Source organism: Acomys minous, assembly GCF_964271855.1.
Source record: "Acomys minous genome assembly, chromosome: 8".
In the NCBI taxonomy this organism is placed as follows: Eukaryota; Metazoa; Chordata; class Mammalia; order Rodentia; family Muridae; genus Acomys; species Acomys minous.
This window is the reverse complement of record NC_140489.1, coordinates 92,487,518-92,504,545: the sequence shown is the minus strand read 5'-3', so window position 1 is coordinate 92,504,545 and position 17,028 is coordinate 92,487,518. Positions and strand designations below refer to the sequence as shown.

At 41.5% G+C, this 17,028-nt stretch overlaps 1 protein-coding gene across 2 annotated transcripts in view; it reads left to right on the top strand.

Moving 5' to 3' along the window:
• NBAS (NBAS subunit of NRZ tethering complex) overlaps positions 1 to 17,028 on the top strand; it is a 302,855-nt gene that overhangs the window by 117,648 nt on the left and 168,179 nt on the right. For both annotated transcript variants that reach the window (XM_084791395.1, XM_084791394.1), the window contains exons 29-31: positions 5,326 to 5,428; positions 8,407 to 8,636; positions 16,692 to 16,804. In XM_084791395.1, coding sequence (XP_084647521.1) covers positions 5,326 to 5,428; positions 8,407 to 8,636; positions 16,692 to 16,804 — 446 coding nt within the window. The remainder of the gene's footprint in view (positions 1 to 5,325; positions 5,429 to 8,406; positions 8,637 to 16,691; positions 16,805 to 17,028) is intronic.

The following is a 17,028-nucleotide window of genomic DNA, read 5'->3' as shown; positions in this document are numbered from 1 at the left end:
CAGTCACTGTGTGCTTTAAATGGGAGGTAATACACACCATGGCCCTGATAATTACTGCAGTCTTATGACAACTTTAAAAGGGGTCAGTGACTCCAGGGTGATGCTGCTTACTCTGGGACCTGCACTTGTACACTTGGAAAGCCTTGTTTCTCTTCTTGAGCTCCTTATTTCTCCTGATGTGCCTAGTGTTAATTTCTAGGCATGGTGATCTGCTTACTGTGAATGTGTAAGAGAACATACCCACACTTTCAAAGTTGTCAGTTTGCTATCTGTCTTAATACATGAGAGTTCCCTAGCCTTCAGTATCTAAAATAGTCTTATGCACATCATAAATGATGGCAGAGCCCATCACGTTTGTCATCAATCTTGGTTTCACCATCTTGAGTGTCGTACTGGTTATACCTAGGTTGGGGGAATCTATCTCCAATACAGACTTGTAACTAATACTGTGTACACAGGCATCTTGATAGGTTGCTAAATTCTTGTTTCTTCAAATCCTGCTTTTGATTCTTATTTACGGGATGCATTCTGAAAAGGGCCATTATAAATGATGTGTTATAATTTATTTTAATTAGGATCTCTACTTATGGCTAGCCATGTGTGAGGAAACATTTATACCATCTGTTATAGTGCTGCTGGCTTCCAGAGGAACAGCTGGGCTGTGAGACTTGTGTTCAGCCTGACAAGGCCAAGGTCTGATTTCGTTGCGCTAATAAGGTGGACACTAACTTCAAACATTTTGTTACTTCACTGCCTTTGAGCCAAATCTGAAAGGAGTCCCACAATTCTTTGAAGTCTATCAAAGAAGTTCAAGGAGCAAGATGAAAATCCTGGATATACTCTGTAGGTCATCCTGGAATACTTACAGCATCAGCAGTGTGTTGTATATGTCTGTGTGCCAAAGGAGACTATGTCCCCCGTGCCTCCTCTCACATGGAACAGGAAGAATTGTTCATTTTACGTAATAATAGAAAATATCACAGATAGTGAGGCATGTGCTTATTAAAATTTGTTGATGTCTCAGCTCCTCGGGAGGCTGAGGCAGAAGGACTACTCAGACCCCATCATTTGAGGCTAGCCTGTGCAGCATAGTGAGACCCAGCCTCCAAAAGCAGAAGTGCAAGGGAAAATAATTTGATTTTGTTATATAGTTAGGATTTATCTTGCCCATCTAAGCATGTATCAGTTAGAAATTGTCAGTATTACAGTTATTGTTAGCATAGCTGTTCTCTTTGTAGATCAGGCTGCCTTGAAATCATGATCCTCCTGCCTCAACCTTTGAGTGCTGGGATAACAGATGTATACCACAGTACTTGGTAATAGTGATGATTTTAAATGACAATATGTTGAGATAAAAAAGGACAAAAGATTCATGTAAAAGAAACATCTATTTTATACTTGACAAATACAAACAGCATCTGCTCTTTACAAATGTTGAGCTCTGTTATTGTTGAGAACTTCGTAATTAGAGATAAACATAGTGATTCTAAGTTCAGGTACACTGAAGTAAGATGAGCTGAGAGAAGCGAAGAGACTTATACCATGCTCCCCTTCATACTGTTTTATAACATAATTGTGTATATAACTTAAAACAAAATGTCTTTAAAACTTAAAATTCACCCACTTATCCACATTTCTCAAATATTTTATCAGGAAACTTGGGTGCCTTTTTATATATTGTACTTTAAGTTAAACTTAATATCAGAGAAGGGAGCCTAGAAGTCTCAGAGCTCCATACAGGCTATTGAGCTCAATTGTATGCTAGGAACATTTCTTAGGCTTTGAGTAAAGAATGTTTAACTCAGCAATTTCATGCATTCATACCACAAATTCATGACTATGGGCAAAACTTTTAGCATACTCCCTTCCCTAATGGAGGAGAACCTGAAACTTTGGAAACAGACATAGGCGATTTTTCGTCATGGGATGGCAAAGGCCTCACTGCCCTGTGGAACTGTTCAGGTTGCGAAACGGCTTCTGCGTGTGGTGTGGATTGTTGTGCTCTGAGCATGGTAGCTACCATCCCATTCAGAACAGCTCCAGTTGTTTGCTTGTTGACTGTTGATATCACCTCACAGAAGGAGGGAAGAGGAGGATCCTTGAGTCATCACCTGAGGACATTTCCTCCTGCACTTTTCAGTCAGTGGTATATAATTCTGCCTCGATTTCATGTGGACTCCTGGTTAGGGGAGACAATAGACTATATGTACTGTGGAAGGTTAATAGAGTTTGACTTCCATTTTTCAGTTTGGGTGAAAATGAGACTTTGCAGTGGTATGGCTGCTTTGGGTCACCTATGTGCTTATAAATAACCCCAATAAAGTCTTGGGTTCACCAAGGTAAGCTGGTTTGTCATTGAGGCTCATCCAGGAGGGATGTATGCCTATGTCCTCCCATGGAGAGACTGCACAGTACATGATGAAGGTGGCAGGAGTCGATAGGAACAAAGCTGAGATTGGCAAGAACAGTGATGTTTTCTTGCTGTGGGTTTCAGACAGACCAAGCTGTGCTCTCCAAGGGTCGATTATCTTGAGGGAGAATCAAGTATGAATATTCTCATATGGTGTGGCATGCTATGTCAGATGTCAGTCTCTTTGCTGTTGTAGTCACACTGCTGTTTTGTATAAGACATCCAACTGAGGCCTGGATGTCTTTACAGAGGAACTTGCATGAATAAAGGAGAAATTACAATGGGATATGCAGCCAGAATCCTTCACCTTAGCCTGTTGTTTCAAAAGGAAACTGGGAAAAAAGGGAGGGGGAGAATAAAATAGAGGTGTTGGTTTGCACTTCTTAAAGCTGGGAGGGCACCCAAAGGTTGAATAAAGTACAGATCTGTATTAAAAAAGCCCACCTGGGATTCAAAAGTGTGGACTTCATGGGAACTGACTGGTAGTAAAGAAGAAAAGCCTAAGGTAGACATGACAGCAAAAGAAATCAGGGTGAGAGGCGCTGTGGCAGGCACTCCCCAGCAAAGACAGGCCATGGCTAGCACAGTTGAGAAGGTTGATTTGCTTTGATGAACCCTGTAGTAGCACTGTTCTTGATGAGGTAGGGATAGCTATGCAGAATTTGACTACTATAGACCAGAGAGGCACCTGGCTTGGTAAAGTGCAAAACTGGTCAAGAGGGGCGAGAAAATGAAAGGGAAATGGGGCCAGTTGTGGTCTCTGTCAGCAATTATAGCAAAATCTATGTCAAACTTGTTTTCCTCGGGGGAAATTGATGGAAAACCTTCTGGAGGCTTCAGAGTCTTAAACAGTTGTTCAACCAGGGTAGACTGTTGGGAGATGCCAGTGAACTCTACAATATCTTTTAGGTCCTCTAATCAGGAGGCCATGTGAATACACATAAGAGGTGTATAGGATGATTTGGAAACCCCACACTGACCTACTTGTTCATTTACCTTCTATTTGCAGAATACTGGGGCGGGGGTTGTTGATACACATTCATCATCTTCTGTTGCAGAATACTGGGATGGAGGGGATGTTGGAACCAGGTACTCTCTGGTTTTGGTCATTTCAGGACAGTACACATTAAATGTTGAGTATGGAGATAGCAGGGTGCAGGCAGAGGGATTAAGCTTGTCCTAGGGATGGGTAATGACATTTCTCTCATGTGGTAGACTGTCTGCCAAGCCAGTGGCATCTTAATAAGGCTCGTGTGTCTAAAGGAAGCACTGGCTGTCTGTAGCTGCTATGCAATCCCAGCCATTATTCTGCCAAGCCCAAGGACCCATGGGTGGCCATGAGTACCGTCCCTTCCACAGCATGGGGATGTAAAGCAAACACTGTCTAGGTAGGAGCTGGGTGCCTGGATGCTTTTGTCTTTCTCAAGTGTGCTTACTGGCCTACTTTGGAGGGGAGCTTGAAAATTATGTCTCAGGAGTTGTTGCAAAAGATATTGTCTGTTTTGGAGCTTGAAATTTCTTCCTAAAGCAGATGCCAGTGCCAATAACCACTCTAAGGCTCTGGCAGCTCATTTCCGGGTTGTCACCAGAGAAGGTAACTCCTGAAGGTCGCTGCTTACTGCTTGTGAACTGCTGTCTGGTATTCTACTTAAAGCAGTGTTTCTCAACGTGTGTGTGTGTGTGTGTGTGTGTGTGTGTGTGTGTGTGTGTGTGTAGGGTGCCCTTTGGGGTCATATATCATATATTCTGCATATCAGATATTTACATTAGGATTTATGACAGTAGCAGAATTACAGTTAAGAAATAGCAACAAAAATATTGTGGTTGGGGGTCACCACAACATGAGGAACTGTATTAAAGGTTGCAGCATTATGAAGGTTGAGAACCTCTGGCCTAAAGCTAAGCTTCCAGCCACAGTGATGCTGGTGGGTGGTTCCTGTGTCCCAGACCTGAGCTAACAGTGGTTTAAGGTGCCTTCTATCTTAATGTTCAAATGAAATTTCAAAGGACCTTAGGTAGCCAGAACTGGGGCTCCTGCCTGTAATCCCAGCATGCTAGAGTTTAGGGCAGGAGGATCAAGACTAGTTTTGGCTATTTGTGGATTCAAGGGTAGCTCCATGGAGCTATATGATGAGACGGTGTCTCAAAACACAACCAACTAAGCAACTAAAGAAAAAGTCCCAGGAAAGTGGGTCAGAGGAGAGGACATCCTATTGAGACTTTAGGCGAGAGTAGCATGGAAGAATGGGGAAATAGTAGGACCCACAGGGTCCTGGAAACCTACAAGAAGAACTTTATGGCAGGCAGATCTGGGTCCTGGGGTCCTCCTCAAACTAAGGCACCAGCCAAGGAGAATATAGGCAGTAAACTTCGAACCCCTACCAAGACCTAGCCGACGAACATGATATTCTCCACCGTTGAGCAGAGAGTGAGATCTGACTCTCACATGAACTCTGATCCCCTTTTCTGACCACATCCCCTGGATGTGGAGGCCTGGCGGCACTCAGAGGAAGGATAGCAAGTTACCAAGAAGAGACTTGATATTCTAAGAGCATATATAAGGGGAGGAGGTCTCCCTCAATCACAGACATAGGGGAGGGGAGAAGGGGGCAAGTGGGAGGGAGGGAAGAATGGGAGGAAACAGGGGAAGGGCTAACAATCGAGATGTAATACAAATAAATTAATTAAAAAAAAAAAAAGGAAAGGAAAAGTCCCATGGAGAGGGTGCAGTGATGAGGATGGAATCTGAAACTAGTACCTGCTTCTGTGTTTCTTCTACTTTGTTTTGCTGGTTATTTTTCTTGCCAGAGGAACTCTGTTTACCTTTCCCTGTAAATTTAAATGAAATTCAGCCCCATGGATTGTTTGAGAGTGCTGTGTGTGGAATTTCATGTATTGTTTCTTTCTTTCCCTAGGCAGCCTCCTGTTGGCGAGTCTCATTGGAAAATGCTGCTGCAGGACATGCTGATGATGCAGCAACATGTGTACACGTGCCTTGATTCCAATGCGTGCTATGAGGTATCCATGGCTATACTTTTTTGTTTTCATTTTGATCTGTTTTGCCACAAGGAAGAGACTGTAAGATGTACTGTATGCAGTGTGATTAACAGCTGATGGTTGATGAACTAGTGCTGTGGAATTGAAGCCTTGTCATACTCCCCATTGGTCTCTCCTTTGTTTATTGCAATGCCATCTACTTAGCAGAGCAGTTGTCAGAAAACCGCTGAATCTCACATGGTTCTCCCTACAGGTTTCAGTGATCACTAAACTTTGATGACTTGGGGATACCATTTGCTGGTAGGGTACATGTTAGCTTGTGCAAGGTCTTGAGTTCCATCCCTTGTGCACTACCCGTGTGCACATGCACGCACACACACACACACACACACACACACACACACACACACACACATCCATGACTAAACTCCAAAGAGTCTATGCATTTAAAGGTCATTAGATGAGTCTAAATCTGTCCTTCCCTCATTATCTCTGCTGAATTGTAGCAGGCCTCTGATTGATTTCCTTTGTTCATATCTTTTAGTTCACATTTATTCACAGGCAGGATGTTTTCCTTCATATAATCCGTTGCTTGTTCCATGTTACTCTTTCCTTGGTCACTCTCCACAGCTTATTGCGTGTTCCAGTAACTCCCTTAAGCTACCCTTGCTGTGACTGTGTGTACACCATTCCTTCTGCCTGGAACGTAGCCTCTTTTTTTTTCCTTACTTGGAAAACTCCTGATAAATTTTCATGGCTAGGCTGAAAATTATTATATCTTATTATTTATTATATCTGCTAGGGCCTCAGGTAACTTGCTTCCACTGTAGCCTTCCTTTGAAATGGAGCTGTGTACAGATGGGCTTCTTTGGTTTTGCCCTTGAGGTTCTAGGTAAGCAATTTGCTATCATATCTTTGAATATCTCGGCTTAGGAAACATTTATAAGTTTGGAGAAGGTTCTAGAAGACAGTAATATAGATGACAAAAATCAAGTTTTAATATGCACCTTTAAACATAGGCTATATTATCTGATTTTGGCAGTTAAAGTTTGTTGTCCTTGGAAGATGATTTGAAAGCATAGTGGCATAACTTAGAGCACAGTAGACAGAGACTGGCATGCAGCCTATTGATTGAAGTTCAGATAGCTCACTTTAGTAAGATTGTTTACATTTTAGGGGGAGTAAAGTGCATTTTCCCAATATTGGCCAGCGTGCTCTGTGGCTTTCTTGAATGAACCATTGAAAGTTCATTTGGCTTGTGCTTGTGTGCACCAGTTTCACCTGCCAGATACCAGAGAGGAGGCTGCCTCTTCCTAATGTGCTTTTGGTCACAATTTCTACTTTATAGACACCCTGGTTATATTACCTGAGTTTTCTTACCAGACATCACAGTAAATGCTTGTTTGATATTAACCCCCTCCCAAAAGAGTGGATGGTAAGGTCGTGCTCTGAAAGCTGGGTGCTCTTCATATGTAGCAAGAAACTCCGTTCTCCATGGGCTTGTTCTCACCTCATCAATGCCTTCAGTGTCTCCTTCCATCCATGAGTGGTAGGGAAAGACTATATGTCACATTATCAGTGTAGGCTTAGGAGTCACATTCTTTAGTACTTTTTGGCACAAGTAATCTTAAATAATTAATTTTAAGTGAATCACTGACATTAGTACAATAAATTCTTGCAAGGTACTTTTCATACATTTTAATACTTAAGTTGGAAAACCCTCAGTGCTCCATGGTGTAGTTAATGTTTATGCGTAAGCTTACATTTACAGTCTGACTCATTTCTGAGTGTGGAGTCAGCTGAGGCTGAGGGAACAGCTTAGGAAGGCAGTACTTGCTACAGATACGCGCCTCGATTTGATTCCTGTTCTCTAAGCATGGAGACTATGAGTCCCTGTGCTGTAAGCCACTGCAAGTTATCTGTATCTGATGTGGCAGTCCCACATCTCTTACCCTCAGCAGAATGGGTCGAGTTGAGAGTAGGGCAGTGTAAGTGCAACTAGTAGTTGACTAGTAGTTTTTATGTATTGTTTATTTACTTTATGTGTAGGCAATCTATGTAGTCCAGCTAGCCTAGGGCTCAATTACTATACCTCAGTCGGTCAAGTATTGAGAAACACAGATGTGTGCCATCACACCCAGCTTCAATTTTATCTTTAAATGAATGAACTTTACTTACCTAAATCTTTATTGTAATGCTTTAAATAGCATGATTTGTTTCATCCAGTGAAATTTTCGTTCTAAGGTGAAATTTTCCTTTATTGAGGTGGAATTCATAGAACAGTAAATTAACTACTTCAGTGTAGGCAGTGCATGCTTGCTTAATACATACAGGATGTCATGCAACCCCCAATGTAGGCTCAATTTTCTTAACAATTATACTTTAGTATGAGCTCACTAACAGCGCTTACCTCACTTACAACCCGACTAACCCAAACAATAGGAAAAAGAGATTAAAGAACGCAATAATGAAACCTTAAGGATAATAGTTCTGAGGAATGATTCTCTTGGCATAGTCAGCAGGCCCTAAGCAAACTCACAATTCAACCAAGGTTGCTGCTGTAACCTGGAGCAGCAGCTGAGGCCCAGAGCCTCAGCTAGAGCCCAAAGCCTTGGAGCCTACCCTGGAGCAATTCTCTCTAGGAGCGGCTCTCGAAATGCAGGGACCAACAACCAAAACAACCCCAAGTCCTCTCTAAGTAAAGCCTCTTGTTTTGGGCTCATATATCTCCTCTCAGAGTATCTACTGGGATGTTTTCAGCTGGCAACATCCAAGCTCCCCCACTAAGCTGTTCCGCTTCTAAGTGGAAAAACATCCTGCTCTCTTACAAGTCTAGTCCCCATCCCACACTTGGGATCAACACAAAAACATGTTTATTTCTCCTACACCCCAGTCCTATGGTATTTACAATTTTGAATTATTTCTTTTGCATTTCAGAGCCCTCATTTTGCTTGAGCCTCCCGTCTTTCTGAGTAACTCTGGATTTTTCTCTTTCCTAGATATTTACAGAAAACCTTCTCTGCTCCAGTCGCCTGGAAAACATTCACCTCGCAGGGCAGATGATGCACTGCAGTGCTTGCTCGCCTGGTGTTCCAGCTAGTGGGGCCCTTAAAGGAAAACCCCAGTACAGGGTCAGATATGAGAGAAGTATCGACTTGGTTTTGGCTGCCAGCAGAGAGTACTTCAACTCTTCCACCAACCTCACTGACAGCTGCATGGATCTGGCCAGGTAGGGTGTCTGTGTTCTGTGAGTGCTGAGTGCATGCCCAAATGCAGATGATCTCACTTGCACGTTATGTACACTGCATGGGTGCTGTTGTGTGCTGGTCTACAAAGAGATCCAACCAATGAAATACCTGAATTCTTCTTTAGCCCCAATCCACCCCTCCCCCTTGAATCTCAGTCTTTTGGCTGAGTCATTTTGCTTATTATCTATAAACCTCCATTCCTCTTTTGTTAGAAGGTGTTCATAGGTCCACCTAGTAGTATAAATTCAAGTTCTGAAACTTCAGCATTGTGGGTAGTGCTTGTCTCCTTTGCATAGCATCTGCACCAAAGTTGATTCCTGGTAGAAATTTTTAGATTAAAAATCAGTTCTCCCCTTGCCTATCATTAGTTAATTCTTTTTAGTTAACATGTGAAACAGGATATACTGAGTTTTTATAATCTAAAAAAATACTGTCCTGATCTTGGGGGAAATTTGGGAATTGAAATTAATATTTATAAAGTAAAAATTTACAAAACCCAGAGTCCAATAAACTCACCTCCAAATATATATTACCTCTGAACGTTAAGTACTTCAGAAAAGCCTTTTGTATTAGTCCCTTATTATTCCATTGTTATAAAAAATCCCAAGCTTTTAGTAGCAGGTTTTCTAAGGAGTTTGAGAACAGTGGATCAAGGGAGAGGAAGGTATCTTATGGTGAGATAGGAAGCCAGCAGGCAGTATCAGTCTTAGAGCTGCAGGCTCTGTGTCTTACTGTTCCTGTTCTGTCTAGCTCAGTCAACCTTCCTAATGCTACAATGATTTAATACATTTTCTTGTGTGTGGTGACCTCAGGCATAAAATAATTTTGTTACTACATATAACTGTAGTCTTGGCACTGTTATAAACTGTAAATCTCTGATATGTAGGATGTCCGATATATGGCCCTCCATGAAAAGATCCTTTGACCTCCAAAGAGGTCATGACCCACAGGTTGAGAACCACTGGTTTAGATACTGCCTTCCTGGGGAACAAGCTCCCAAGTCCTGAACCGTAGAGGGACACATGCAGAGACCAAAGTAATAACCAACTGTTTCACTCTCTGTTAACAGTGCCCTAGTTAGTGTGTTTCTGCCTGTGTTCCTCTGCCATCTGACCAGTACTCTGACTGGCATCTGGTGAGCACCCTGTAGGGTCACACTTTGGAAATTCCAGTCTGCTATGGTTTTCTTGGTGTTCTCCTTTTTAGACCACACAGAACTCTTCTTTGCTGCATTCTAGAAACACATTTGAAAACTTGCTTCCTATTGCAAGGGCAATTGGCAATATTTCTGACTTGAGCATCTCTTGTAACATCTGAGGTTTTGTTTCTTGCTTAAAGAAACTGAGGAAAACTGGGAACCTACACTCCTTAGCATCTGGTGATCCCAACTTTCTGACTCTGTACCCATTTTTACTCTGACTAGCTAACTGTCTGTAAGAAATTTTTAACTTTGTTTAACGGCAAGTTATTCATTTATTTTTAAGATGATGAGATATTTCAAGCTTAATCATTTTGATATTACTTTGTAAATTCACATGTAATTTTATAAAATGGAGCTTTTATACATTCCTTTTTATGGCTTTTTTTTTTATATATATCAACTTATGCCAGTGTGTGAACTGAAGCATCTCTGGATGTTGTTTCACAGCATGTGTTAAGTGGTTACACTTGATGTATCCATCACTCTTCTGACTGCGTTTAGTTGGTCAGTTCCCCTCTTGGCAGGGTTGGAGAGCAGGAAAGCATGAGGGTAAGGCGTCTCTGGATCCAGATGCTGGTGTGTCAGCTCAGTCCCAGCTAGTCCTCAGCCTTGCAGCATTGGATTGTTTTCAGAGTAGCCTTGAGGGAGCTGTACTGACCTCATCTATGTGTGTGGGATGCAGCTGTCTACGTGCACATATAGCCAAAGAGACTGTCTTTCTCCAGCAGTCACTGCCTTACTCCTTTAAGAGAGTCTTTCCCTGAACCTGGGGCTTGCCAGTCTTCTGCTACACTGACAACAGCCAGTGCCCCAGTGAAGTCCATGCTGATCTCTAGTGGACCCCTCCTCCAGCACTGGGCTCACAGCGTCATGTACCCATGTGCAGCTTTTCACATGGAAGCTGGGCATCTCGTTGTCATGCCTGTACAGCACGCACTCTCACCCAGCCCCCAGCCTCCTCCCTTTTCTCTCTTGTGATCTTGCCTTTGTAAGTGGTCAGAACTATTGCCGTTGTATAGACAGTGCAGAGTAATTAGTAGGAACAGGTGAACACTTTACAAAAGTTGATGTTGCTGCATGGTTCCAGTTTGTTTCCAGTTGCACATTACACACTGAAATACCCCTTCTCTAAGCATAATGGGCACCTCCACTTTGCCTAGTTTTAAAACCTGTTTCTAGCCTTAAATTTAACTTTTTTGTTGTTGTTGTTCATCATTTTATAGTTGATTCTTAGGGCCTTTTTTTGTTTCTTTTATAACAGGGATTGAGGAGTTTGGGAGATTGTAGTCAGTGAATTAGTTGTCATGAAAGCTTGAGGACCTGAGCTTTGGTTCCCTGGTGCCCATGTAAAATCAACGCACAGTGCCGTGACTCGATTTCCCTCCTGTGGGGTGGGGTGGGAGGGTGGAGGTAGGCGCTCTCTGGAGTTTTCTGGCTGGCCCGTTAGGTCAGTTAAGATCAGGTAGTTCAGGTTCAATGAGAAAACTTGCCTCAAAAGGCTCGAGGTAAAGAACAGCTGAGACAGGTAGCTAGTGTCGGCCTCTGGCCTCTGTGCATTAATGTGCATACACATGAACAATACACACATAATTCCTGTAACTCAGGATTAGTTGAGCTTGTCTGTCTTTGTTCAACTTCATTGCCTAGTTTTCCAGCTACAATTTCTCATAGTAGCCTCTATTTTTCAAAGTGTGTATGTGCACATATATGTGGATGCTCATGGAGGCCAGAAATGGTTGTCTGATCCCTTAGCCCTGGAACGTTGTACAGTTGTGAGTCACCTGACATGGGTACTGGGAACTTAGCTCCAGTTGTCAGAAGAGCAGTAAAAGCTCTTAGCTGCAGAGCCAACTCACCAGCCTATTCTTTTATGTCATTCTTTGAAAGACTCATTGTCATAATGACAAAAGTTCTCATACTTTGGTGCTTTCCATTTAATCTTCAACTGTGATAGCTGTCTGGATTCATTTTCCCCTTAAATAACTGGTAGTTGTTTCAACTCTAGCAAAGGTGAAAAGCAACCCTTTCCCCCAGTGGTATCTCATGTCAGAATCAGTTTTTTTTTGTTTTTTTCAAACTGTTACAGAACTTGACAGAGTTCTTTAAAGTAGTTAGCACATCTTTTTCTTTCTCCCTGGGGATACTATTTTTATTTCAAGGGCTGGAAATTTCAAGTAGAACAGCCTTTGAAATTCCAAGTTGTGCTTGACCTAAAGCTTTTAGGCAGGTGCTTCTCTGATGGTTAGAAATTCTCCTTATTGCCTTGCACCTTCACTGTATCCTCTCTACCTCAGAAGGATACACTTGGATTTTCAGATGATCCTATGTGTATATAATGTCATGCTGGATGACTTGTGGCTCGTGAGTCCCAAGACGTTTGTGCTTAACATGATATTGAGTATAGAATGTATCTCTTCTATTCCTATTTATTAACTTACTTTTCCTTGAGGAAGCAGAAGATGTCAGTGCTGGATAGTTTTTATGATTTGACACAAGGTATTATCCCAGGAGAAAAGGGAGCTGCAGTTAAGAACATGCCTCCCAGTGGTCACTGAGTAGAGTTGTTCAGTTTCTATGAGTTTCTAGGTTTTCTCTTGTTTTTGTTGTTGTTGAAATCTAGCTTTAACCAATGGTGATCTGATAAGATACAAGGGGTTATTTCAGTTTTCTTGTACTTATTGAGTCTTATTAAGACCACCAAATATGTGGTCAATTTTGGATAAGGTTCCATGGGGTGCTGAGAAGAATGTATATTCTTTTGTGTTTAGGTGAAATGTTCTGTAGCTATCTGTTAGGTCCATTTGATTCATGACATTTGCTAATTTCATTATTTCTCCATTTAAATTTCTGTCTCGATGATCTGTTAATTGGTGAGAGAGGGGTGTTGTGTCTCACTATATTAACGTGTGGTAATTAATGAGTGATTTAAGCCTTAGTAATGTTGATTTTAAGAATGTGGGTGCCTTTGCATTTGGGGCATAGATGTTCAAAATTGAGATGGATTTTTCCTTTGATGAGTATGAAGTATCCCTCCCTATCTCTTTTGATTAATTTTGGTTTTAAGTCTATTTTATTTGATCCTAGAATGACTACTCCAGCTTGCTTCTTTGATCCTTTTGAACCACTGACACTATTAACATACTCTGCTGTGCTTGCAAATGGGAGCCTAGCATAGCTGTCCTCTGAGTGGCTCCACCCAGCAACTGATGGAAAGAGATATTGAGACTCACAACCAAACATTGGGTAGAGCACAGAGAGTCTTGTGAAAGAGTCGAGTGAAGTATAGAAACACTCAGAGAGGTCAGGAGCTCCAGAAGAAGACCAACAGAGCCAACTAACCAGAGCCCAGAGGGTCCTGTGGAGACAGAAGCTCCAACCAAGGACCATGCATGGACTGGACCTAGAACCTCTATATAGATGTAATCAATGGGCAGCTCTGTCCTCATATTGGTCCCCTAGTAAGGCTAATGGAGGTTGTCTCTGACATGGACTCAGCTGCCTGCTTTTCGATCACTTTCCCCTGGCAGGGCTACCTCACCAGGCCTTAGGGGACGAGGCTGCCCTTGGTCCTGATGTGACTTGATATGCTGGAGTGGGTGGATGGGGTTCCCCTTCTCTGAGGATTAGGGGAGGGGGAATGGGGGCAACAGGGAGGAAGTGTGGCCCTGGGAGAAGAGGAGGGAGGGAGCCATGCCAGGATGTAAAGTGAATAATTAATAAAATGAAAAAAAAAAAAAAAGAAAGAAAATTCCTTCATAACATTGGGCTATAGGCAAGTCTGTAGAGCATTTTCTAAATTTGCAATTGGTGTATGTGGTCCCTGCCCATTGTGCATGATGCCTTTTCTTTGCTGGTGATTCTGGGTTCTATAAGAAAGCAGACTGAGCAAGCCATGGGGAGCAAGCCAGTAAGCAGCACCCCTTCATGGTCTCTGCATCAGCTCCTGCCTCCAGGGTCTCAAACTGTTTGAGTTCCTGTCCTGGTTTACTTCAATGATGAGCAGTGATGAGGAAGTGTAAGCCAAATAAACCCTTTCCTCCCCTAGGTGCGTTGGTCATGGTGTTTTATTACAGCACTAGAAACCTTTACTAAGACAATATTTCAAAAATACAAAAGGCTGGATGTGGTGTCACACGCCTTTAATCCCAGCACTCAGGAGGCAGAGGCAGGTGGATTGCTGTGAGTTTGAGGCCAGCCTGGTCTACAAAGCGAGTCCAGGACAGCCAAGGCTACACAGAGAAACCCTGTCTTGAAAAAACAAATAAACAAACAAAAACAAAAACAAAAACAAAAAACAGAAAAAATACAAAAGGATATGAATTGATAGTTTCCTTAACTTTATTCCTCATCTGTTTTAAAAATTCTTGTGTGTACCTTCAAAATAGTTTAAGTGTTATCTTCTACTTTTTTTTTTAAAAAAAGATTCTTTGCTATATACACACCATGCTTTTTTGCTTGGATTCCCTATCGAATAGCTTTTTATCTGGTAATATTTTATCTGCTTCATTCTTCTTTATTTGTAGAATATTTCTTTATTTTTCAATATAAGAAAGAATTTTTTTCTGAATAATATATATTGTTTTTCACAATTTTATACAGTGCATCCAAATCACATAAATTCAAAGTAATGTTGGCTTGTATTTAATGCTTTATTGTATATATATTAATAATGTAGATGAAACTAATATAATTATTGTAACAGTTTTGATGTATGATATGGGATATATACTATTTCATATGCAAAAAGTTCAAAATTATAAATTATGATACAATTTAAGATACTCATTGACATTTGTCCCTCAAATTAAAAGAAATTATATGCTAGAATAATTTTATAATGAAAAAATTTCAGATTATTATTGTGATTTTATATTTTAAAGTAAGTCTGTTTAAATAAATTATGCAATGATGTTATTGACTGTGCTTCACAGTCCGGTGGGCTCCACTGAGGACAGTATGCTGAAAGGAACTAAGCCTAGCGAGTCTACGTTTCTATTGGTTCCTTTCAACATCAGTGCACTATAAGGCACTCCCAATGATATGCTGATCTCTCCATTTTGTCCATTTGTGGTGTCTTGTGATGCTCTTTAATGAGGAGTGGTGGCTGCATTTATCTGTGGGTATAAGGAGAAGACTTCGCATGTAGTAAGAAACATTGCTGGTCTAGCAGAGGATGGCAATAGATGGTTTTCCAAGGTCTATGGCCTCACTAGCCTAGGGAAGCTGGGCAGGATCAGTAACAGGCGTGGTTTCTTTCCTGTTGAGTGAGCCTTAAGTCCGGTTACAATATTGTTTGTTGTCACTAATATTTGAGTGCCACTTCTTGTACTTTGTGCATATTTTGCCATGATAGTAATTGTTGTAGTTCATAGATATTACATCTAGTTAGGATTGTTTGCTTAGATCCTTCCCTTTGCAGCTTGGGTAATATTTCCTGGAACCGTATAAGCTGGACCCCAGGAAAGAGGCTTTCAGTTGAGATCCACCTGCTGGTTGCCTCTCAGGTGTTGAAGGTGGACCCCCTATTGCTGTAAACACCACACACACACACACACACACACACACACACACACACACACATGGGGGAGGGGCGGGCTGGAGGTGGGGACATAGCTCATAAGACTCGGGCTGGATCTATCTTTTAAATTTTATAGAATTTACTTAGTTTTTATTCCCCGTCCCCAAAACAAAAGAAAATGCAACAGTCTGGTAATGGGGATGTGTAAGCCACCCTGTTGGGTGAATTTCCAGTCTGGAATTTATGGATTCAAGGACAAATGCATGTAAAATGTTACAGAAATCAGCCTGTAGTCCTTACATTAGAATCAACAGAATGTGAGAATGTTCACAGCCTGTATATGCCATTGAGTCATACCCGTGCCCTGTTGGTGCCTCCATACCTTCTGCTGTGCTGTCTGATGCCAACATTTACAGCCTTTGATGTCTAAATATTCTAACACATGTACCTTTCAACAATAAGTCTATTCATTAAAGAAAACTTTTTTTTTTCCAAGACAGGGTTTCTCTATGTAGCCTTGGCTGCCCTGGATTTGTAGAACAGGCTGTCCTTGAACTCATAGAGATCTGCCTACCTCTGCCTCCTGAGCACTGGGATTACAGGCGTGCACCACTGCTCCCGGCTAATGAAAAGTTTATACACACACACACACACACACACACACACACACACACACACACACACAATTTAAAAAGGAAAGTATGCCCCATGACTAGATGTAAGGTGGGAAGGTCAGCCTGTGCTGCACAGTAAGGTGCTGTCTCAAAGCAAACAAAATAAGTGTCATTCATTTGTTGATTAGCAAATCAATTTCTTTTGTTATATCATTATTATAGTACAGAAAATTCTTTTCTATTAGAAAAATGTAGTGTGTGGAATTTTTTGTCATTTCTCAAGGGTTTCCAAATTGACTCAAATAAAGACATTCCTGCTTTCCTAGAAGGAAAGCCAGGGCTCATCGGAATTATATCTTAAAAACAAACAAAGAAACAAAGAAACAAAAAATATTCTTTAGGTAATCCTTGCCTCTGTACTCATTAGTGAAAACATCACTGAGCAGGGTATGATGCAGCAAACGTCACACGATTACACACTGTCGGTGTCACTGCTGTCACCTCATCCCACCTCTTTGAGCTCCCTTTGGCTTCTTCAGCAATCGCTGATGGTTGCTTACCCCATGGGTCTCTGTGGGGTTAGGATGACCGATGTTTAGCAGACCAGTGTCTGACTGGCGCTGGGTGAATTTGTGTTGGAGCACTTCTTGTCTGACATGGATGAGTTTACACTTGTCCTTTTTGAGATCTGTCTGTCTCATAGGTGCTGCTTACAGCTCATAACAGACAGGCCGGCGGCCATTCAGGAGGAACTAGACCTCATCCAAGCCCTGGGCTATCTTGAAGAATTTGGGGTAAAGATCTTGCCTTTGCAAGGTGGGTCTTCGGCTTGCACTGTTTTGCATTGTTAACTTATTTTACAATAATTACACAGTGTCCCTTTTTAATTTCTCGGAATGAAAATAGTAACTTTGATGATTTTAAAACATTAGTAATTGATTCTATTGCCTTTTCTTTTTTTGTTGTTTTTGTAATGAAATGTCAAGTAAGATCATTATGCTGTGAGTTTAAAATAATATCTTGTTTATAACTTTTAAAGA